Source organism: Giraffa tippelskirchi, chromosome 4 (genome assembly GCF_054371585.1).
Source record: "Giraffa tippelskirchi isolate mGirTip1 chromosome 4, T2T-mGirTip1v1.2.pri, whole genome shotgun sequence".
Taxonomy (NCBI): Eukaryota; Metazoa; Chordata; class Mammalia; order Artiodactyla; family Giraffidae; genus Giraffa; species Giraffa tippelskirchi.
Window position 1 is genome coordinate 196,928,575 of NC_137278.1, and position 24,518 is coordinate 196,953,092.

The 24,518-nt window shown below is 51.3% G+C and overlaps 1 protein-coding gene across 1 annotated transcript; it reads left to right on the plus strand.

The window, feature by feature from the left end:
• The first annotated feature begins 551 nt into the window (after window positions 1-551).
• SCNN1A (sodium channel epithelial 1 subunit alpha) lies at window positions 552-24,518 on the plus strand. The gene is made up of 12 exons (XM_081588248.1): window positions 552-997; window positions 8,432-8,693; window positions 9,941-10,134; window positions 14,939-15,042; window positions 15,653-15,816; window positions 16,233-16,331; window positions 16,538-16,655; window positions 21,790-21,868; window positions 21,990-22,047; window positions 22,178-22,233; window positions 22,604-22,679; window positions 23,094-24,518. Exons 1-12 carry the CDS (start codon window positions 645-647, stop codon window positions 23,472-23,474), a joined length of 1,944 nt encoding a protein of 647 aa, XP_081444374.1. The 5' UTR covers window positions 552-644; the 3' UTR covers window positions 23,475-24,518.

The following is a 24,518-nucleotide window of genomic DNA, read 5'->3' on the forward strand; positions in this document are numbered from 1 at the left end:
AGAAAGGAACCAGTCCCAGGCCAGCCACAACCTGGGAGTGGGAAGCAGGAGGCAGCCCAGACCTCTCAGAGCCCAGCCGTCCCTGGGACCAAGAGGGAGTCAGGTCACAGCCCGTGGTCAGGCCCGGGGACCAGAGGGGAGAGTCCAAACTTCAGGGGAGAGCGGGCCGGGCAGGGAGGGAGAGGAAGAGGGGCAAGATCACAGAGCCTGGCACCCGGAGAGGAAATAGGCAAGGAGAAAAGCTGAGAGACCCGAAGAGAGGCGAAAGGCAGAGAGAGGGACAGAAAGGGAGAGACAGAGACAGAGAGAAGCTAAGACACAGGTATTGGAGGAAGAAGACCAAAGACAGAGATTGACTGAACAGAGGAGACAGAAAAGGAGAGTCTAGGACAGAAACCAAAGGGAATCTTATCAGGGAGCCAGAGAGGCCACTCAGGGGAGGCTTGGCTCCAGCTCTTCTGACCAGACTCTGGCAGGTCAGCAGGCTCCCAGGGACGGGGGCTGGGGAAGAGGGGGAGAAAGTGGGCAGGAGGTGGGAGGAGAGTGGGATGAGGGCACGGGCCCCAGGTGATGAGGATGGAGGAGGCAGCCGGAGCCCAGAACTCAGCCGGGCCCCTCGCCCTCCCCGACCCCACCAAGGGCTCATGAAGGGAGACAAGCCTGAGGAGCCAGGGCTGGGCCCCGAGCCTTCGGGCCCCCTACCGCGCACAGAGGAGGAGGCCTTGCTCGAGTTCCACCGCTCCTACCGGGAGCTCTTTGAGTTCTTCTGCAACAACACCACCATCCACGGCGCCATCCGCCTGGTGTGCTCGCAACACAACCGCATGAAGACGGTCTTCTGGGCTGTGCTCTGGCTCTGCACCTTCGGCATGATGTACTGGCAGTTCGGCCAGCTCTTCGGAGAGTACTTCAGCTACCCCGTCAGCCTCAACATCAACCTCAACTCTGACAAGCTCATCTTCCCCGCCGTCTCCATCTGCACCCTCAACCCCTACAGGTGGGGCTCCTTTCCCCGAGCCCTGGAGAGAGTTCAGAGGGGACGGGGTTGTCCACTGCGCAGGCAGACGCTCAGTCCCAGAGGTAGGAGACAACACCGGTAACCCAGGTCAGACGTCCCTCTGGGCAGGAGAGGGGAGCCCTCGACGTGATGGCGGGCGGCTCTGCCCAGGGAAGACTTCCTAGTGCCTAAGTCTTCTCCAGAAATGGCTTGTTGGATCTACAGTCTCCTCCTCCACCCCTTCATCCTCCTGAAAGTGGGAGGGAACACTGATGAGGTAGAGATGCTGATAAGCTCAGAAGGGCAGGGTAGGAATCAGTCTCTCCTTATCAGGAGATGAAACTGATGGAGAGCCTGCAATGAGATGATTGCAGGTGTCGTACGGTGGGGGGGGCGGGGCGGTGGTGGTGGGAGCTGGCTGGGACTGGGCCCTGGCAGGGTGGTCTGGGTTGAGAAGGGCAGTTTGTGTTGGAGAAAGCAAAGTGGGGGAGCGGTGGTGGTGGAGCCTTCCAAGAGCCTCGAGGAGGGGATGGGGGGTGAGTGGGGGTGTAGTCACAGAGCCAGGACAACAGGGCAGGATAGAAGCTGCCCTGGTCAGGCTGTTCCCTCAAAGGCCCAGGTGACCCTGCTGAGCTGTGCAGTACACCTGTCCAGGTGCAGTGTTTGGGTGTGTCCTGAAGTTTTGGGTTTCACCAGCATTCTTTGCCAATTTTCGGTTTGGAAGCCAGAGGGGGTGGTGGTAACCATGGAGAAGACAGGAGGGCAGGGTTGGGTGTTTACACACAACTTTTTCTGTGTGTTCACTGGGTCCTGCCACACCTCATACCTTGGGACACCCGCGGCAGGCCAGACACGGCTCTAGGCACCCGGTGAATGGGTTCATCAATAATTCCTACAATCGTTGCTGAAGGCCAAGTACTTTGCTAGGTATGGAAAGATAAGATGGAAGAGATAGGCATATAAACAAATAACCTCAGCGCACTGTGACAGGTACCATAAAAATTGTGAGCTAGAGTCAGAGTGTAAGGTTTATGAGCGAATGTGTATGTGATCACATCAATGTGTGTGAGCAAACAAATGAGGTGTGCGTGCAATTGCGAGTGACCGGGATTGGTCACATAACAGGGATGGTGTACTCTGTCGTGTCCGGAGGTGTGTCACGAGTTGATCAGGGTTGGGACATCCTGGCCTGCAGAGAAAACACTGCTCTGCCACTTCACTGATAAGCTCTGGTATGAGGCCCAGGTTAAGAGGCCAGTTACTGAGAAGCTGCTTCCCGCACCAGACCACCGGATGCAGTTAAGAACTCGCCGGGCAGCTCCTTTAATTCTTCCAGCATACTCCGAGGCAGATACTGTTATTATTCCTGGGTTACACTTGAGGAAACTGAGGCAGAGAGAGCTAAGCACAAGGTCACAGACTCCACTGTGACTTTCCCTGTTTGTGGTGGTTGTTGTTCAGTCACCAAGTCATGTCTGACTCTTTGCGACCCCATGAACTGCAGCACCCCAGGCTTGCCTGTCCTCCGCTATCTCCCTGAGTTTGCTCAAACTCATGTCCATTGAGTCAGTGATGCCATCCAACCATCTCATACTCTGTTGCCCACTTCTCCTGCCTTCAATCTTTCCCAGCATCAGGGTCTGTTCTGCCCTGTTTGCAAACCCCTGCTTCTTAATACCCAAAATATGAATGTGGAATAATGGAGTTTCTGCTCAGATGTTACGTCTCATTTCTTTTTCGTTTGTTTGGGTTTTTTTGTTTGTTTTGTGCAGCACGTAGGATCTTAGTTCCCTGATCAGGGATCAAACCTACACCCCCGGCATTGGAAGTGCAGAGTCTTAACCACTGGACCACCAGGGAAGTCCCTACATCTCATATCTGAGCTTGTCTTATTCCGTCTCTCAGCCTTCTTTCTCTTCCCCTGGTGCCTGCCCCTTTGCTTCTCTTCTTCCCAACTTCAGTGCTCCCAGCCCTTTTTCTTCCCCTACTTCTCCTACCCTCATCCCCTGGGGCAGTGGGGAGGGGAGGACAGGAAGGCATGAGGAACTAGCCAATAGTAGGCTCTCAATAAAGACTGTGGTTGAAAGATGTGGGTGAGAGACAGACAGTGCAAGGATAAATCTTTTGAGGCCTGCATATTTTCCAAGGTTCTGCAAGGTGCAAGGCCTGAGGCAGTAGAGGAAAATGCCCCAAGGAATGAAAACCAGAGCCCTGGCCTCTGGGGCTTGCAGGCTGGGAGGCAGGTGTTCTCACTGATTAAAACAATCCCTCCTGAAGGAGCTAGTGGGGAGACACCCAGCACCTTGGATAGGAGAGGAGTCAGAGAAGGCACCTCAAAGCCAGGGAAGGATATGGAGCCCCTACTATGTGTTCAATTCTGCACTGGGAGTTCTCTAAGCACTACCTCATTTAATCTTGACAGGTCCATGGAGACAGGCATTATTATTTCCATTTTGCAGATGAGGAAGTAGAGGTGAAGTAACTGAGCAGGGTCAAACAGCAAGTAATAATAAAAAATAACAACAAGAACTTCTCTGGCAGTCAAATGGTTAAGACTCTGCACTTCCAAAGCAGAGGATGCCAGTTCAATTCCTGGTCAGGGAACTAGGGCCTCACGGGCCATAGGGTGTGACCAAAAAAAAAAAGAAAGAAAGAAAAAACATGTATGATAATGGCTAACACACATAGTACTTAATATGTGCCAAACAAAAAAAATTTATATTAATCAAATGATTTAATTTTCACAGCAGATCTCTTATGTAGATACCAGTATTACTCCCATTTTATAGATGAGGAAACTGAGGCCCAGAAAGGTTAAGTAGTTGCCTAAGTTCACACAGGGAACTCGTGGTGAAACAGATTCAAAAATCTGCCGCCCCCCCCATCACATAGAAGCCAGTGCATCTAGGGTCAGTAGCTGAGTCGAAAACGAAGTATGTTTGCTTTCAAAGTTTTTTCTCCCATTGCAGTTTAAGGAGGGGCCAGGCAAAGGCATCCAGCATTGAGGGCTGGTGGGAGCACGTGGGGGGAAGAGCAGCAGGAGTCCAGAGGGAGGGAGAGGGGAGAAGGGAAGGATCTGGGTTATTGGTTCCTGTTCCAGGAGAGAGTCAGGGGTGGGTGGACAGGTTGATGCAGCCTGGTGGGTGGGGACCTGCGTGTGACTCATGCTGCTAGCTGGCGTGGGTGCTGGAGGCAGAGGCAAGATAGGTGACTCGGACTGGGAAGCAGGGAGGGGGGGGAAGTCGTGGACGAGATAGAGGAGTTTGTGAGATAAGTAGAGGCAAAGTTAGCCCAGGTGCCCACCTGCAGGTGGCAGGAGTGTGGCCAGCAGAGGGGGTGGGGTATTCTGGGCTGTTCTGTAACTGCCAGGAAAGTGGATAAGGCTGAAGACCTTGATACTCAGCATGGAGGTGTTGGGAGTCCAATGTGAAAGGTCAGCCACAGCGATCCTCATCCCCTTTCTGGTTAACAAAGGGCTTTTTTCACCTAAGAGAGGGGGCCAGACAAAGCTACATCCACGGCAAACAGAGCTCAAGAGCATATTTTTTTCATTCAATCCTGGGAGGGACTGGGGCTGGTTCTAAGGAAGAGTGTGGCATTCTTGGACAGCAAAGAAGGTCATGGAGTCTTCCTTCCCTGTAGGGAGAGGGACAGCGCCCCCAGAGAGCTGCACTGAGGGAGGGGAAGGCTCTGAGCCAGGCCATCCAACTTTGACCCTGGGGGGGACCCTGCACTGCCCCCAACTCCCCGCCCCCCAGGATCTGGAAAGCAGGCTCTGCATTGGCAGGTCTGGCAGGGACAAAAAGCCCAGACTCTTAGAGCTGGAACCCCCTCCCCCCCCACCCAGTGATGGACTCCTTTGTGTCAGGAATGTCGCTTATTTCTGCAGCAACTGCTGATGGAAAGTTCTTCCTTAGGTAAAGCTGCAGCTTACCTCACCGTAACTTCTGGCCTCTGGCCCTGGTTCTATCTTTGAAGCAGCTCTAAAGACATCTCTTCCTTCTTTGCCCAGTGGTCATCAGTTCACGGACTCCAAGGACAGCAGTCACCAGGCTGTCATCTCAGCATCCATTATCATGATCTTACCTTCGGCACAGGCTTGCCGGAGAAGGAGGGAACTACCAGCCCAGAGTCAGAGGAGAAGACGGAGGCTCTGAGAACCTAAAGGCTTTGCAAAGGTCACCCAACTGTTTAGGTGGACGAATCAGAGCTGGAATCTGGTCTTCAGCTCCACTTTTCTTTTTTTTTTTTTAATTAATTAATTTATTTATTTTTGGCTACACTTGGTCATCGCTGCCATGTGCGGGCTTTCTCTAGTTGTGGCGAACAGGGGCGCAGGCTTCGCATTGCCATGGCTTCTCTTGTTGTGGAGCACCAGCTCTAGGCGCGTGAGCTTCAGTAGTCGTGGCACACAGGCTCAGTTGCTCAGCCCCATGTGGGATTTTCCCCTACCAGAGATCCAGCCTGTGTTCCCTGCATCGGCAGGTGGATTCTCAACCGCTGGACCATAGGGAAGTCCCTCTACTTCTGTTAAGATCACAAAGTCACAGGGCAGTTGAGTGGCAGGCAGTGCTCTCCTGTCTCCTCAGCTTTCTCTTCTCCAACAATAGGTTACTATTATTTTACTATTATTGTTCTTATTAAAGAACAGTTATGACCATAAAAACAATAGCTGCAGTTAGACAGTACTCATTCTGCCAGCTCTTTTTCTCACTATGTTTCTCATATGTTAATTCACTTAATCCTTATCACCACGCAGGTAAGTGGTGAGGCTAGGAAATGAACCTGGGAAGCTGATTAGAACTCAGTTCCTATAACTTTTACTGCTTTTTTTTTTTTTTTTAACTTTTAATGTTATATTGGAGTATAGCTGATTAACAATGTTGTGATAGTTTCAGTTGCACAGCAGAGCAACTCAGCCATACATATCCATGTATCCATTCTCCCCCAAACTCCTCTCCCATCTTGCCTGCCCCATAACACTGGGCAGAGTTCCCTGTGCTATACAGTAGGTCCTCATTGGTTATCCATTTTAAATATAACTGCTGTTCTTTTAATGACCAATAACAAACAAATCTCAGAATGTGAAACACACACCTTCGACCTGAGCTACATTTTCTCCTATGAGAGGATGAGGGGCAGCCTGCTAGACTTTTATGAGGGAGATGGTGGCTGAGAACTGTGAGGTTTGGACTAGGCATATTAGGACCACTGCGTATGTGTGTTAGTTGCTCAGTCTTGTCTGACTCTTTGTGACCCCATGGACGCAAAGGCTCCTCTATCCATGAAATTCTCCAGGCAAGAATACTTGACTGGGTAGCCATTCCCTTCTCCCGGGGATCTTCCCAACCCAGGATCGAACCCAGGTCTCCTGCATTGCAGGTGGATTCTTTACCATCTGAGCCATCAGAGATTGTCCTCCATACCGGTGGTACCATTTTAGACTCCCGCCAGCAGCAATTTCAGATGCTCCACATCCTCACCAACATTTGATGTTGTCAGTCTCTTCATTTGAGCTTAATGGATGTTAAATGGTACCTCATTATGGTTTTAATTTACATTTAAGGACTAATGATGTTGAGCACCTTTTCATGTGTTTAGTGACCATTTGAATATTTGGGGGGTTCCTTATTAAAACAATGTCATTTTCTTTTTGATTTGTAAGAAGTTTTTATATTTCAGGATTTCTTCTTTAGATATTTTTTATTCTAAGAAATTTTGCCTACCCAAGGTCGTGAAGGTATCTTTGATGTTTCCTTCTATAATCTTTATGGTTCTGAATTTTTTGTTTGCGTTGCTTAACTTAATTTTTGTATACAGACTAAGGTAGAGGTTGAGGTTCTTTCTTTCTTTTCCCCCTTTTTTCATACAATATCCAGCATCATCTTTTTAAAAAGTTATTTTCCTCATTGAGCTGAATAGGTGCTTTGGTCAAAAATCAGGCTGACGGTATATATATTTGAGTTTATTTCTGGACTCTATTCTGTCTCATTGATCTGTTTATCCTTACATAAGCACTACACTGTTTTAATTACCATGGCTTTACAGTCTTAAAGTTAGGTAGAGTAAGCACTCCAACTTCGCTCTTCTTTTCCAAACTTGTTTTGGCCATTCTAGATTTTTGCATTTCCAAAGCAATCTTAGAATTGACCCGTCAATTTCTTCAAAAATGTCTGCTGGAATTTTGATAGGGCTTGGCTTGAATCTGGGCTTTCTGGGTGGTTCAGTGGTAATGAACCCGCCTGCAACGCAGGAGATGTAGGTTCCATCCCTGAGTCCCGAAGATCTCCTGTTGAAGAAAATGACAACCCACACCAGTATTCTTGCTTGGAAAATTCCATGACAGAGGAGCCTGGTGGGCTACAGTCCTGGGGTCAAAAAGAGTCCCACACAACTTCTCCACTGGGCACGCACGCATGGCGAGAATCTAGAGAGCAATCTGGAAGGCGGCATAGGAGTACCTGATCTACTAACCTCTGCAACTCCTTTTATTTTGGTCTTTGATTTATTTCAGCAGGATTTTTTTGTGTACAGGTCTTGTACACCTTTCATCAGATTTACTCCAAGTATTTGATGTTGTTCATGCTATTTAATATGGTGCTGTGATTTCATTTTCCATTTTTTTGATCGCTAGCATGCAGAAACATTTTTTGCACACTGGTTTTGTATCCCGCAACCCTGTTTATTTATCGGTCCTAGGTGTTTGTTTTGTTTCGGTAGATTCTATCCCTAAGGCCCTGCTACTTTGCCTGGACTTTCATGATGGAGATGATATAGACCCTGTATTGAGAAGGAATGTGAGGATTTATACTGGGCAGTGTTTAACTCACGGTTTTTGAGCCCCACCTGAAACTCATTAAAACTGAGTCTCTGGTGTAGGAGGGCGGGGAAAGGAGAGTGTGTGGTATCGGTATTTTTAAAGTTCCTCTGAAGGTTCTAGAAGTGCAGTTGAGACTCCCTGATTTAGAAAGTGTCAAGTGGCAGATGGTCAAAGGCCACCCTCGCTGGGTGGGGCGGGGGGCGGCGGATGGCCCGTGCACCTCGGGTCCGTGGGAGTGTCTCGGCCTTGCCGGCCCACCCCATCTCCTGCCCTGGGAAACGGCGGACAAGTTCCGGGTTCCCTTCCAGGCCAGGAAGAGTGGGAAGAGATCACCTCTCGCCTCTCCCTTACGACGTGCGGCAATAAATGCCGTCACCGCCGGGACTCACTGTCGCTTCCAATCACCCAGCGGACACACCTGTCTGCGCCTCCCCTCGCCCCTGAGATAGCCCAGGAGACCCCAGACCTATTCCCCGCAGACTTCTCTGGGCTGAACTGATCTCACCCGTTACAGACGGGGAAACTGAGGCACGGGGGATGGTGGTGGCGGGGGAGCGAGGATTGTCACCAGGCCGCCACCTCCTAGTTCGACCGTTCGCCATCGCCCCTTCCAGGTACAAGGAAATTCAAGAGGAGCTGGAGGAGCTGGACCGCATCACGGAGCAGACGCTCTTCGACCTGTACAAGTACAACTCCTCCAACACCCTCGTGGCCCGCTCCCGCCGCGACCTGCGGGAGCCGCTGCCTCACCCTCTGCAGCGCCTGCCCGTCCCGGCTCCGCCCCACGAGGCCCGCCGAGTCCGCCACACCGGCTCCAGCGTGCGGGACAACAACCCCCAGGTGAACAGGAAGGACTGGAAGATCGGCTTCCAGCTGGTAAGGCCCCGCCCCGCCCCGCCCCGCTGGTTCCGCCTGCGCGCAGGAGTCGGCTCAGCTCCCCGCCCCTCGCGACCCTCCTTCGCTGCCAATGACACGACGCGGGAGTCCGCGCGCTGGCAAAATAAACAGGTTACACTCACAAATAAATTTGAAAATTAAAATTAAATAACGTCTCTCTAGGCGCCAGCTTGTGGAGGCTCCTCGCTTGGGGCCTCTGTGGGAGCGTTTATGGAGATGGGAAGTCAGATCTACTGTGAAATGCCCTTTCTGAATTCGGATCCCCAGTGTGAGACTCACTTGGGAGCTTCCCGGGTGATGAGGCACTGGGGCTCCAGCAAGCTCAAGACAGAGAACTGTTGTTGTTTAGTAGCTCAGTTGTGTCTGACTCTTGGCGATCTCTTAGACTGTAGCCCACCAGGCTCTTCTATGGAATTTCCCAGGCAAGAATACTGGAGTGGGTTGCCATTCCCTTTTCCAGGGGATCTTCCCGACCCAGGGATCCAACCCAGGTCTCCTGCGTTGATAGGCAGATTTTTTACCACTGAGCCACCAGGGAAGCCCAAGACAGAGAATAGGGAGACGATAGCAAGAAAACTAAAAAAATAAATGGAGATGGGAGGGAGGCTTAAGAGAGAGGATATATATATATGGGCTTCCCCGGTGGCTCAGACGATAAAGAATCTGCCTGCAATGCGGGAGACCTGGGTTAGATCCCTGGGTCAGGAAGATCCCCTGGAGGAGGGCTTGGCAACCCACCCCAGTATTCTAGCCCGGAGAATCCCCATGGACAGAGGAGCCTAGCAGGCTACAGTCTATGGGGTAGCAAAGAGTTATACAGGACTGAGCGACTAAGCTCACACACACATATATACATATACATATATATATGTATGAAGCAGAGAAGCAGAGAGATGGTACCCAGAGACCAGGGTTCCAGTCCCCCTTTGGTGCTGGGACAAACTGCTTGATCCCTCAGTATTCCCATCTGTGAAATGGGGAGAAGAATCCTTGCTTCACCCTCCTCAGAGGCTGCATAAATGACCCCAAGGTGTGTGCAGCTCCCGGCCTCCTCCATCAATCCCGTGCTCTCCAGGTCTGCTCTTTTCCAGGCTTCGGTTTCTCCCAGCCTGGCTCCCTGCCCCTATCTATCAGTCTTTAGGACCCCAGACCATTCATTGCTTCACCTTGCCCCACCCTGCTTACCCTTGCTGCTGGTCCTCTGATGCTCTGGTCTCTGTGTCCAGTGCAACCAGAACAAATCGGACTGCTTCTACCAGACGTACTCATCAGGGGTGGATGCTGTGAGGGAGTGGTACCGCTTTCACTACATCAACATTCTGTCCAGACGGAGACAGGACACCTCACCCTCGCTGGAGGAGGACGTGCTGGGCAAATTCATCTTCACCTGCCGCTTCAACCAGGACTCCTGCAATGAGGCGTGAGTCCTTCCCTGCCGCCGGGCTTCCTGCTCCCCACCCCCCGCACCCCCCACCCCAGGTCTCCTTTGCTGGGCCATCCTGAGACCCAGCATGGAAGGCACCCTGGAATGCTGGTTGAATAATTGAATGCCTGCAGGTGGGGAGGAAGGGAAAGTACTGACCTCAGGTCGAAACCTCTGCCTGGGGAATGGCCCTGCAGGCCATGTGTGGCTCCCTGCTCCCTGGGTCTGAGTGCGGTAGTGTCAGATGGGAGCCTTGGAAAGGCCGGGCTTGAGGTCTGGCTTTGAGAAACCAAGGGCTGAAGCATGGCTCCCTATTTTTCTGAGGCCTCTTTCTCACTGGCATCAAGCTGGAATGCCTGGAAGGTCCCCTGCTCCACTGGCTCAGATGATGCAGGCAGCAGTGGCGTGGCGGACACAGCATGGACTGAATCAGGGGCTAACCCTCAGTTCCTGCTCTGGCTCTGTTTCTTCTGGGCCAGGTGACTCTGGACATTTCACCCCACTCTTCAGAGCCTATTTCTTTGTGAAATGGAGGGAAATGAGATTCTTTCAGTGTTCATTGAACCAATATTTTTGACTATCTGGACTACGTGCCAGTCACTGTTCTAGGCATTTGGGATACATCAAGGAAGAAGAAAAAATCCTTGCCCTTCTGACACTTTTTCTTTCTTTGGCCACACTTGGTGGCATGCAGGAGGATCTTAGTTCCCTGACCCATGTCCCCTGCAGTGAAATCTCAGAGTCTTAACCACTGAACCCATGGGGAATTCCCTTGGCACTTTTCCTTAAGTGATGAAGATGATAACATCTATCTCCGAGTGCATGAGATAAGGAGTTTGAGGGCACTTTATACACTGCAGTGAGTCGTGGGTCTCATGGATCGTGGGAAGTGACAGTCACGCAGGTGAAGTGACTTACCTTAGGACACCAGGCCAGCCAGAGCCAAGGGTCCCCCTCACACTACTGCACTGCCCGCCTGGCATTCTTTCAGTCACCTCTCCTGTCATAATGTCCTTGCAAAGAGGTTGTGGCTGCTGCCAGCTTTCTGAGGGCTGGGTGGGAGGGGAGGCTAGGAGTAAGGGAGGTCCCCTTCTGAAGGCTCTGCTCGCCCCTGCCTTCCCCTCTGTATTCCTCGAAGTTCAGGCACGGTCTCCCTGCCTCTACCCGGCTGAGGAAGGGCCCGAGGCAGCATCTCCACCCCACAGGGACCCTGTCCCTTCCTTGTCACTGAAGACTGTCGGCAGGGCCAGGTGTCACCTGCTTCTGTCCCCACCCCGGCCCAGGAGCACACGGTCCGCCCTGCACACACCTTTGTTCCTGTCTCGGGTTTGTGTGTTTGTTTGAGGACAAGTGAGACAGTGGCAGCACCTGAGCCTGTGGCAGCCCACATCTGCCACCGAGTTGCTCTGGCACCCTCTTGCTTTGCCCGCCCCAGGCTCCCGCCTTCTCATCAATGGAAAGTCCATAGTTCATCTCAGTCTTGACACTTAGGTCACTTCCTCACTTCAGAGCCTCATCGTTTCTCACCGGGGCTATCATAACCCCCCTAATCTGTCTCTCTGCCTCTTGAGCCTCCTTTTATTCTGCGACCGCAGGAAGCTTTATTCTTCGGCGTTCTGCCTGCACTTCACTGCACTGAACTATTCCAGACAGTCCTGTGTGAAATCCGTCAGTGTCTCTCTGGCCTTCGGGATCGAGTTGAAGTTCTTTATTATGGCTTTCTCAGGCCTCTCCTACTCTGTATTCAATTCTCTTGCCTCTCTCTCTATGATCTTTTCTTTAATAACAGCTTTGTTGAGTTGTACGTCGCACACCACAAAATTCATCCTTTAAATAGATACAATTCAGTAGTTTTTACTATATTTACAGGATTGTGCAACTATTAACACTGTCTAATTTTAGAATGTTTTCCTGTCTCCCTATGTCGTCCCCTCCTCCAAGCCTTGGGAACCTCTAATCTACTAACCACTGTCTCTATGGATTGCCTACTGGGAACATTTCATATAAATGGATGTGGTCTTTTGTAACTGGCTTCTTTCACTTAGTAAAGTTTATCCATGTTGCAGCGTGTATCAGTAATTCCTGCTTTTTTTTTTTTGACTGCGTCACAAGGCAAATCTTAGTTCTCCAACCAAGGGTCCAATCCTGGTTCCCCCTGCAGTGGAAGTGTGTAGCCCTAACCACTGGACTGCCAGGGAAGTCCCCCAATTCATGCCTGTTTTTCACTAAATAGTTTTCAATTGTATGCTTATGTCACATTTAGTTTATCTATGCTTTGGTGGATGAACATTTGGGTGTCTTTCACCTTCTGGCTGTTATGAATAATGCTGAATGCTGCTATGAGCATTTCTGTACATGTGTGTGTATGGATGTATGTCTTCATTTCTCTTAGGTAGATACCTAGGAGTGGAACTGCTGGGTCATATAGTAATTCTATATTTAATATTTAGAGGAATGTCAGACTGTTTTCCAGATATCTGTGCCATTTTACATTCCCACCAGCAGTGTGTGAGGGTTGCAAATTCTCCATATCCTTGCCTTGTTATATCTGTCATTTTGGCTTTAGCTGTCTTAATGAATCCCTATACCCCCCCCCTTTTTTTTTGGCTGCACCATGAGACTTGTAGGATCTAGCCCTGACTAGGGATTGAACACGGGCCCACAGCCATGAAAGCTCTGAGGACCACTGGACCACCAGGGAAATCCCTGATTTCCTATACTCTTAAGAGCAAATTTATATAGCCCTTACTCAGTGCTAAGCACTGTTCTAGGTGTCATTTAATCCTCCCAGAATCCCTATGAAGTCAGTACTAGTATCATCCCCATTTTACAAATGAAGAAACTGCGACACAAAGAGATCAAGTGCTTGGGATGGTCCCCCAGCTGATAGTCGTTAGAGCTGGGGTTCAAGTCCAGGTAGCTTTGCCCTGGAGTCTGTATTCTTCACCATCATATTACACTGCTTCTCATACACCCTCGTAATGCACTCAATATGCTTCTCTTTGTATGTGTTTTTACCAAGTGTGTGTGTAAGGTGGACATAAATGGTATTGTATGATGTATCTCATATTGCCTTTCACTTTTTAAACTAAGCTCTGTGAGTTTAAGATTCATCCCTGGTCTGCTCTGTGGATTCCACCTGCTGCAGACAGCCCGTGGTGTCCCTGTCCCCTCCCCTCTGAGCAGGGCTCCCAGGCCTTGTAGGACTGGCTTCTTCCTTCTTTGTCTCTCCCTGAGCGCAGCCTGTGCTCTGGAAATGCTGCCATCCTAGCTCTTCCCAGAATGTGTGCTAGTATTTCACACCCTGAGCCTTTGCTCTTTGAGGACGATCGACTATTCCAGATCATTGAGCTCCAGCTCCTTGTTTTATAGATGAGGACAGTGAGCTTAAGGAAAATGGCTTGCTTAAGGCTATATAGTCAGCGCCCCCTCCTCATCTCTGTCCAGCCTTCTTCCCTCCCCTACTTCTCTTCCTTCCTCCTCTACCTCCCCCAGCCCAAAGCCCTGTCCCCCTCTTCTCCCTGCCACCCCCATGGCTGGGGAGTTAGAACAGATACCCGCTGTTGGCTGGGGCGTTCAGTTCAGTTGCTTAGTCGTGTCTGACTCTTTGCAACCCCATGGACTGCAGCACACCAGGCTTCCTTGTCCATCACCAACTCCTAGAGCTTGCTCAAATTCATGCCCATTGAGTCAGTGATGCCATCCAACCATCTCATTTTCTGTCGTCCCCTTCTCCTCCTGCCTTTAATCTTTCCCAGCTTTAGGGTCTTTTCCAGTGAGTCAGTTCTTCACATCAAGTGGCCAAAGTATTGGAGTTTCAGCTCAGCATCAGCCCTTCCAATGAATATTCAGGACTGATTTCCTTTAGGATGGACTGGTTGGATCTCCTTCCAGACCCAGGGTCACTGAAGAATCTTTTCCAGCACCACAGTTCAAAAGCATCAATTCTTCAGCGCTCAGCTTTCTTTATGGTCCAACTCTCACATCCGTACGTGACCACTGGAGAAACCATAACTTTTAGTTAAATACCCCTCGTTCCCGTGTGGGCTCTGGCTGCAGTCCGTGCAGCCTCCCCGTTGGGAGATGTGTGATTTGCTGTGAAATCATGTTCCTATTGTAGCAACACAAATCTGGGACTCCTTTCTCTCTGTTCCCAAGCCTGTCCCAGCCCCGCTTTGGACCTCCCAGTGGGAGGCATGCTGTTGCAAGACCCCGTTCCTGCCCTTGGATCTGACCTTCCTGGTCTCACTGTCTTGCCCCTGACCCCCACCACTTCCTTTCTCTTTCATTCATGTATCAACTATTTGTTCTCCATCTCCTGTATCTCCTACATGCCAAGAACCATGCCATTAACCCAGAGATGATTCAGCCATGAAGGCGATGTGGTTCCTGTTCTCAAGGAAATTATAATCCAAATGGGGAAGTAAGATGTAGACATGTGAGAAGCCAGAGATGCTGCAAGAATTCATAATGTAGTGCAGCACCGAGATGGGAGAGGCCATGAGGCCAGTGAATTCTAGTGGCCTGGTGGAAGGAGCCTGGGCGAGAAGGTAGCTGACCTGGGTCTGAGTCCCGTCTCATGTTCGCTGTTTGTGTCACCTTGGGCAGCTACTTGACCTCTCCAAGCCCGTGCTTCCTCTCCTGTGAAGTGGGGATGGTGCCCAGTGAGAGGGCCTGGGTGAGGCTCCAGCACCGTGTCTGCACATAGTAGGTGATCAGGAAACAAAGGGCTCTGAAAGTCTTGCTCTCCCTGACACCTGCACCTTCCCCTCTGACCCCTCTCTCTCTCTCTCCTGAATAGGAATTACTCTCACTTCCACCACCCAATGTACGGAAACTGCTACACTTTCAACGACAAGAACAGCTCCAACCTCTGGATGTCCTCCATGCCTGGGGTCAACAACGGTGCGCCATCCTGACCCCAGCCCCAGCCCCTCCGCTGCCCTGTGTGCCCACATCTACCTGCCTTGAGCTCCTGTCCTAGAGATGCTCTGGGCCTCACTGCAGCACGCCCATCTGTATCCTGGAAAATCCTCTTTGCTTTTTCTCCCCTGTGGGCATCATGTGGTCCATCCCAGGTGTGATAGGAATCCTGTCCTGGCTCTGGCTGGCCCTGCACCTCAAATCCAGCTCGTGCGTGTATGTGCTTGGTTACTAAGTCATGTCTGAGTCTTTGCGACCTCATGGGCTGTAGCTCGCCAGACTCCTCTGTTCATGGAATTCCCAAGCCAGAATACTGGAGTAGGTTGCCATTGCCTTTTCCAGGGGATCTTCCTGACCCAGGGATCGAACACATGTCTCCTGCATTGGCAGGTGGCTTCTTTACCACTGAGGCACCAGAGAAAGCCCCTGAATTCAGCTCAGGGGTTGCCAAATCCATTTGCAGGTCTTCCTGAACTTGCTGCCCTGAGAGGCTTAGAGACTAGGCAGAGTGGGAGGGTAGGTTTCCACACCCTGATGCTTCTCTCAACCAATGTGCCCCGCTCCCCGGCTCTGTTCCCTCCATTCCCCCCAGGTCTGTCCCTGACACTGCGCACAGAGCAAAATGACTTCATCCCACTGCTGTCCACGGTGACTGGGGCCCGGGTGATGGTGCATGAACGGGATGAGCCTGCCTTTATGGATGATGCTGGCTTTAATCTGCGGCCCGGTGTGGAGACCTCCATCAGCATGAGTAAGGCAAGGACGCTGGCTGGGAGACCTGGGGAGGACCCCAGATGAGGGGCAGAGAGAGGTCTTGGAGGGTGACAGCCAGAGGACCGGAAGAGGTTGTGCCGGTTGAGCTTTGAGCGTGTAGCCGTCTTCAGGAGCAGAAATCTGGGGCGAGGGGCCGGGCTGAGTGGACGTGAGGAAGCAGGTTTCTGAGGAGAGCACTGGGAAGGGGTTCGGAACATGCTGAGGGTTCCAGGGGATGCTCCGGGCCCAGTGTCCTCGGAAGGAGCCCTGGGGGCATGTTGTGAAATGACCAGGGAGGTAGGAGAGACGGCGGGAAGGACATTCAGCCTGGGACTGAGGGAAGACAGGGGTCAGGAAGAGGCCTGGACCACTTGCTCTGACCTCTGATCTCTGACCGCTTGGTGTCTCTGCGTTCTTAGGAAGCCGTGGACAGACTCGGGGGCGACTATGGCGACTGCACCAAGAATGGCAGCGAGGTCCCAGTGGAGAACCTTTACAATACCAAGTACACGCAGCAGGTGAGGCCCAGCCTGTTTCCATGGCAACCGTCTCCCAGCGTAGGTCAGCTGTAGCCACCAGGTGTGTGTGATGGGCGATGGGGACGGTGGAGAGAGGGGTGGAGGTGCACTGGGGGGGCTGGTTTGTCCTCCCCTCCCCTGCCCTCCGGGGCTGTGTGGGGGTGGCCAGGCCTGACCCCGTCCCCCTTCACTCTCCCCTCCTCCAGGTGTGCATCCATTCGTGCTTCCAGGAGAGCATGATCAAGGAGTGTGGCTGTGCCTACATCTTCTACCCGCGGCCCCATGGTGTAGAGTTCTGTGACTACAGGAAGCATAATTCCTGGGGTGAGACTGCAGGAGGCCGGCCCCGCTCCCACTGAGCCAGGACTATCCCAGGAGCCCTGCATTCTCAGCGTCCCCACTGTGGCTTCCGGCTCCCACATTCCCCAACCAGTTCTCCCACCGACTCTTGTTTCCTGGTTCTTAGATGCCACTCTGTCCATTTTCCTTTCACTCTGTCTCTCTTCTCTGTTCCTCCCTCACAGTTTTTCTCTCTGTTTTCACTTCTGTGTGTTTATAATGGGATGGCCCCATTTAAAAGTGAAATGGGATCTTATGGGACCTCCCTGGTGGTCCAGTGGTTAAGAATCCACCTTGCAAAGAAGGGGACGCAGGTTGGATCCCTGGTTGGGGAACTAAGATCTCACATGCTGTGGAGCTACCGCACCCACAAACCGTAACTAGAGAATCCATGAGTTGAAAGGAAAGACCCTCATGACACAATTAAGACCTGACACAGCCAAATAAATAAATAAGCAAATAAATATTTTTTTAAAATAAAAATAACTTGCAGCAAAAGGAAGGAAGAGCACATGAGGAAGATCTCCCCAGATTCCTTACCCTGCATGTAGCATCCTGCTCACTCCCTAGGGGACCAGCCGGGGCTGGTGCTTGGTGCTGGTGAGACGGTACTGGGTGCAGGAAGAAAAGACTAGAAGTTGTGTGAATCTGCCTCATTCCCTAACACCTTCTGGTTTATGTATGTTTTAACACGTACGTAATGTATCAGTTCAATAGGAGCAGGTGTATCATTTAGAAATGGCTTGTGGAAGAATTAAAACATTAAAACTAGAGGAGAGCACAGTCAAAAGAATCTGGAAGACACTAAACTCTCCTCCTGGCCCTGGTCTAGGAGCACACCAATCCCTTTTCCTTTTCTTTACAGCTGAGTTATTCAGCAGGGAAGCTGAGAGAGAAAGAAAGTCCCCAGCAAGAGAACACAGAACATAGATGGCAGACATAGAACATAGAGGGAGGGCGTCCTTGGTCCACACCCCCTTATCTGGCAGAGCCGACCGCTCCGAGGGGACAGGGCAGAGACCTGGCGGACCCCAGAGTGGAGTGCGCCCTCCTTCTGTGCATCTCTCCACCTGCTTTCTTTCCTGGTGCTGCTCTCTCAGTCCTCCCCCGACCCGTGCCCTGCAGTCTCGGCCTCTGATTTCTGGCTTTCTGGCCTTGGAGAATCACAGCACATCTGAGCTGGAGAGAAGCTCAGAGGCCTTCTTGCCTGATGGGCCCCTTTCTCAGACGAGCAAGCTGAGGCCCAGAGGGAGGACGGGATGTCCCAGGACATGCAGAGCAGGCACTCTGCCCACTGTTCCCCAGGCCCCCAAATGCTGATTGCTAAGTGGTTGTGAGTTTGAAAAAGATCTGTGCAAGAAAAATGACCTTGCTGTTTGTTAGAAGCTGTGAGAATGAGGGAGAGAAACTTGGCTGAAGACACAGTCTGCTGAGTTTCCTAAGGACCGCTTGCTCCCCAGCTTAACTGCTTCCCAGTCTTCCTAATTAAAGATTAATTCTGTGATTAATTACATAAACCCTGGTATTCAGAGGGATTTGGGTCAGAAATGAAGAAGGACCCGGGTGATTGAAAGTATCAAGAAAAACAAAAAGCCTGACTTAGAACCTGGGAAATAGGGGTAAAGGGGGAATCCATGGTCCCATTGAAAGTGAAAGTGAAAGTTGTTCAGTCATGTCCTACTCTTTGTGATCCCATGGACTGTATCATCCGTGGAATTCTCCATGCCAGAATACTGGAGTGGGTAGCCTAGCTGTTCCCTTCTCCAGGGGATCTTCCCAACCCAGTGATCGAACCCAGGTCTCTGTATTGCAGGCGGATTCTTTACCAGCTGAGCCACAAAGGAAGCCCAAGAATACTGGAGTGGGTAGCCTATCCCTTCTCCAGCGGATCTTCCCGAACCAGGAATCAAACTGGGGTCTCCTGCATTGCAGGTGGATTCTTTACCAACTGAGCTGTCAGGAAAGCCCTTAAAAGTGAAAGCCTCTCAGTCGTGTCCGACTCTTTGCCACCCCATGGACTATACAGTCTATGGAATTCTCCAGGCCAGAATACTGGAGTGGGTAGCTTTTTTCCTCTCCAGGGCATCTTCCCAACCCAAGGATCAAACCCAGGTCTCCCGCATTGCAGGTGGATTCTTTACCAGCTGTGTCACAAGGGAAGCCCATGGTCCCATTATTCTTTTTCTGGTAACAGATGTATTCAGTTCATTTCAGTCACTCAGCCTTGTCCGACTCTTTGCAACCCCATGAATTGCAGCCCGCCAGGCCTCCCTGTCCATCACCAACTCCCAGAGTCTACCCAAGCCTATGTCCATCGAGTCGGTGATGCCATCCACCCATCTCATCCTCTGTCGTCCCCTTCTCCTCCTGCCCCCAATCCTTCCCAGCATTAGGGTCTTTTCCAATGAATCAACTCTTCGCATGAGGTGGCCAAAATATTGGAGTTTCAGCTTCAACATCAGTCCTTCCAATGAACACCCGGGACTGATCTCCTTTAGGATGGACTGGCTGGATCTCCTTGCAGTCCAAGGGACTCGCAAGAGTCTTCTTCAACACCACAGTTCAAAAGCATCAATTCTTCAGCCCTCAGCTTTCTTCACTGTCCAACTCTCACATCCATACATGACCACTGGAAAAACCATAGACTTGACTAGACAGACCTTTGTTGGCAAAGTAATGTCTCTGCTTTTTAAAATGCTATCTAGGTTGGTCATAACTTTCCTTCCAAGGAGTAAGCGTCTTTTAATTTCATGGCTGCAGTCACCATCTGCAGTGATTTTGGATCCCCCAAAATAAAGTCTGACACTGTTTCCACTGTTTCCCCATCTATTTGCCATGAAGTGATGGGACCAAATGCCATGATCTTAGTTTTCTGAATGTTGAGCTTTAAGCCAACTTTTTCACTCTCCTCTTTCACTTTCATCAAGAGGCTCTTTAGTTCTTCTTTTCTTTCTGCCGTAACGATGGTGTCATCTGCATATCTGAGGTTATTGATATTTCTCCTGGCAATCTTGATTCCAGCTTGTGCTTCTTCCAGCCCAGCGTTTCTCATGATATACTCTGCATATAAGTTAAATAAGCAGGGTGACAATATACAGCCTTGACGTACTCCTTTCCCTATTTGGAACCAGTCTGTTGTTCCATGTCTAGTTCTAACTGTTGCTTCCTGACCTGCATACAGGTTTCTCAAGAGGCAGGTCAGGTGGTCTGGTATCCCCATCTCTTTAAAGATTTTCCACAGTTTATTGTGAGATAATTCATTTCCTGGATAACTCACTCATTGAAAGTGTACAGTGCAATTTTAGTATTGTGTGTGCCTAGTCACCAGTTGTGTCCGACTCTCTGTAACCCCATGACCTGTAGCCCTTCAGGTTCCTCTGTCCATGGAGATTCTCCAGGCAGTATCGTTTTAGTTTCTTTGCACAGTCGTGGAACTGTGTGACAATTGTTGCAATCAGTTTAGAACCTTCTCACTGCTCCAAAAAAAAAAAGATTTGTACCCATTAGTGGTCTCCAAGCTTGTCATTCCCTGTATCCACAGGCCCTCCTCCTCCCGCCACCCAGCCCCTCAGAACCACTCAACCACTTTCTATTTGCTATAGATTTGCCTCTCCTGGACATTTCATAGATCACAATATGTGATCCTTTGTGATTGGCTTCTTGTACTTAGCGTTAATATTTTCAAGGTTCATCCACCTGGTATCAGGGTTTCCCTGATAGCTCAGCTGGTAAAGAATCTGCCTGCAATGTGGGAGACCTGGGTTTGATATCTGGGTTGAGAAGATGCCTTGGAGAAGGGACAGTATTCCAGTATTCTGGCCTGGGAAATTCCATGGACCGTATTACAGTCTATGGGGTCTCAAAGAGTTGACTGAGTGACTTTCACTTTCACTTGCCACCTGGTAGCATATATCAGTACTTCATTCTTTTTATGGCTGAATAATATTCATTGTATGGATAGACCGCATCTTGTTTATCCATTTATCAATTAATGGACATTTGGGTTGTTTCCTCTTTTTAGCTGTTGGGAACATTGCTGTTGGGAACATTTGTATACAAGTTTTTGTGAGGTCAATGTTTTCACTTCTCTGGGATGTGGAATTGCTGGGTCATTTAGTAGGTTTAGGGTTTCCCCAATGGGTTAGTGCATAAAGAATCTGTGGGCAATGCAGGAGAGGAAGGGGACATGGGTTTGATCCTTGGGTTGGGGAGATCTCCTGGAGAAGGGCATGACAACCCACTCCAGTATTCTTGCCTGGGAAATCCAATGGACAGAGGGGCCTGGTGGGCTAGAGTCAGACCCGACTGAGCAACTGAGCACACACACGTGTAGTATAGTATTTTATGTTTAACTTTTTGAGGAACTGCCAGACTGTTTTCCACAACAGTGGCACAAATTTATTTTCCCAGCAGTTATGAGTTCCAATTTCTTCATGTCTTCATCGACGCTTGTCATTGTCCTTTTCCACTATAGCCATCTTGGTGGTGGTGGTTTAGTCACTAAGTTGTGTCCAACTCTTCGCGATCCCATGGACTGTAGCCTGCCAGGCTCCTCTGTCCATGGCATTTCCCAGGCAAGAACACTGGAGTGGCTTCTCATTTCCTACTCCAATAGCCATCTTAGTGGGTGTGAAGTGGTATCTCACTGTGGTTTAATTTCATTATTCTTATACAAAAATTGTTCCCACTTTTCTTTTTCACTTTTCAATGTTTGTCTGTATCCGGAATTTGCCTGCAATGTGGGAGACCCATGTTTGATCCCTGGGTTGGGAAGATCATCTGGAGAAAGAAATGGCAACCCATTCCAGTATTCTGGCCTGGAGAATCCCATGGACAGGGAAGCCTGGCAGGCTATAGTCTATGGGGGTGGCAAAGAGTTGGACCCATGACTGAGTGACTAACACTTCGCTTTAACAAAGGTGTAACCTGCTGTTTTTATTTTGTGCTGGACTTGACTTTATTTCTTAAACATGTTCCGGTGCTGTCACTCAGGAGCCCTTCCTATTTTGCTCCATAATACTCTTGTGCAGTGGGTGCCAGGGGTCTTGGGAGACCTGGAGGGTGTGGATAGAGAAGGTGGAGGGGGCCTAGGAAAATGAGCACCTCTCTGCACCTGCAGGCTACTGCTACTATAAGCTCCAGGATGCCTTCTCCTCAGACCGCCTGGGCTGTTTCACCAAGTGCCGGAAGCCATGCAGGTGAGCAACCCCTCCCAGAATGCAAGTTGGTCGTCTGGGTACCACAGAGGGTCCTTGGTCCAGCTTTGAGTGGGAGAGCCCCACCCCCACCGCCTTCACTGAGCACCTTCTCCATCCCCAGTGTGACCATCTACAAGCTCTCTGCGAGTTACTCACAATGGCCCTCCGTGACATCCCAGGTAGTGTATGTGTGTGTAACACTGCGGTCTTCTCTGGGCATTATGTGTGTGAGTGTGTTTGACCCCACCCCCAGCTCTGTAAGCCTGAAGAGTATGGGGGTGACCCCAGTGACACCTCATCCCCTCCCAGGACTGGGTCTTCCAGATGCTGTCCCGACAGAACAACTACACCATCAAGAACAAAAGGTCAGTCCTACCCTGGTCCCGGGCTTCCCTGCCCGCTAATGCAGGAGTCTCGGGTTCGATCCCTGGGATGGAAAGATCTCCTGGAAAAGGAAATGGCAACCCCCTCCAGTATTCTTGCCTGGAGAATTCCATGGACAGAGGAGCCCGGCAGGCTCCAGTCCACGGGGTCTCAAAAGAGTCGGACATGGCTGAGTGACTAAACAGTAACAATAATTCCTTTCCTTGGGTCCCAGCCCGGGGAAAGGAATCTGTGGGAGGGAAAGCAGACCCAGGAAGAGGGATGGGTACAGCTGATTGGAGGAGAGTGTTTTTGAGCAGCAGAGAAATTAACCCTGGGCCGTCTCTTCCCACCCTCTCCCCCACTCCAAAGGGATGGAGTTGCCAAACTCAACATCTTCTTCAAGGAGCTGAACTACAAATCTAATTCTGAGTCTCCCTTGGTCACGGTGCGTCCTGCCCCACTGAGCCTGGGATTCTCTGGGAGTGGGGGGTCTTAGTCAGGGGGCTGTCTGTGAACACAGGGGATTACCTCTGTGGGGCCTGAGGGTTTGGGCCTCGAAGGTGGGGGCCCAAGGGAAGGAGAGAGGGCGAGCATCAGAAGGATGGAAGGATGCTCGCTGGGGTGAAGTCTCAGGGGGGAGGGGGTGCTGGATGATGGGGAGAAACCTCTCGAGACAGGCCTGGGTGTCAGCCATCCCCACGGTGGCCTCGTTCTTGGTTTTCCCTGGAAGAAACCAACAAGCAGCCCTGTGTTCCCAGAGGAGGGGAGCAGAGGCCAGGGGCCCTGGGGCCAGGAGAGGCCGAGTGGAGTGGAGGATGGGCTCCCTGCCAAGTGCTCAGCATGCCTGTCTCCCTCACAGATGGTCACCCTCCTGTCCAAACTGGGCAGCCAGTGGAGCCTGTGGTTCGGCTCCTCTGTGCTGTCCGTGGTGGAGATGGCTGAGCTCATCTTTGACCTCCTGGTCATCACCTTCCTCATGCTGCTCCGGAGGTTCCGAAGCCGATACTGGTCTCCCAGCCGAGGGGGCAGGGGCGCCCAGGAGGTGGCCTCCACTCCAGCCTCCTCCCTCCCCTCCAGTTTCTGCCCCCACCCGGCTTCCTCCTCCTCATCCCTGCCGCACCCTGCCATCTCCCCAGCCTTGTCAGCCCCTCCACCTGCCTATGCCACCCTGGGCCCCCACCCAGCTCCATCAGGCTTGGTAGAGGCCAGCGCCTCTGCCCACACTCCGGGGGAGCCCTGAGAGGGAAGGACGGTGTCCCCTCCCCAAGGCAGGCACTTCCCTTGGTGGGAGGGACCCAGCCTTGGCAGGATTCAAGAATGTTTGGCGGCTTCCTCTCAGAACTACTCAGCTGCCCTTGGTGTGTGCGTGGGTGGCGGGGAGTAGGGGTGGGGGGGTGAAGCAGGATGGATAGGGGGCTGCGGAAATTGCCTGGAGACCCCCGGCCAGCATCACCCCGGTTCCTGCCCGTACTCGCTGGTCCTGCCTCGAGAACACTTTGCTCTCTCCGACCCCAGTGCAACCAAGTCCTCTTTTCCCTTGGATCAGCCAAGCCAAACTTGGATCTCTGACAAACAGCTTTCCTAGGAAACAACTAACAACCAGAACAAAATACAGACAAGGGCACACCAAGGCGTGTGTGGTTTCCTTCCTAAAGATGGCTGGCTTCGGCCCCAGAACGGCCCTCCACACTGCCTTCCAGTGACACCGGCGTTTGCTCCTCTTCTTGAACTGGGGTGGGGAACCCCACCCCAAAAGCCCCCTCGGTTAGTTGCTAGGCAGTTCTGTTTGCCTGACTCCCAGGGCAGGGACTAGGGCAGCCCAGTGTAGTGAAGACCTGGATTCCCAGTCAGCCTCACTACCCCATCCCCCCCACGGAGCCTCGCCCAGCACCTCTGCCCTGTGTCCTTGTCCTTTGTAATTCTGCGTATTTGCTCAAGCTATTTCCTTAGCCTGGAAGCCTCCCCCACCATCTGCTGGAGAACTCCTATGGATCCCTGAGAACCCTGCTTGGATACCATTACTTCTGTGAAGCCTTCTTCCCCACCCTGTCTTCCCCAGATCTTACCACTTCCCTCTCCCGTGGCCTCCCATCACACACCATCACATCTGTGGAAGTGCTGACGCTGCATTTAATTTTCCTGTTCATTTGTGTCTGTGTCCCCAGCATGACTGAGTTCACTGTGGTTAGGGATTGAGTCTTGTTCATTCATGTATCTTCACAGTCTAGCCCAGTGTCCCACTTGGAGCAAGTAGGCAGGTACTTAATAAATGTTGTTGCATAAA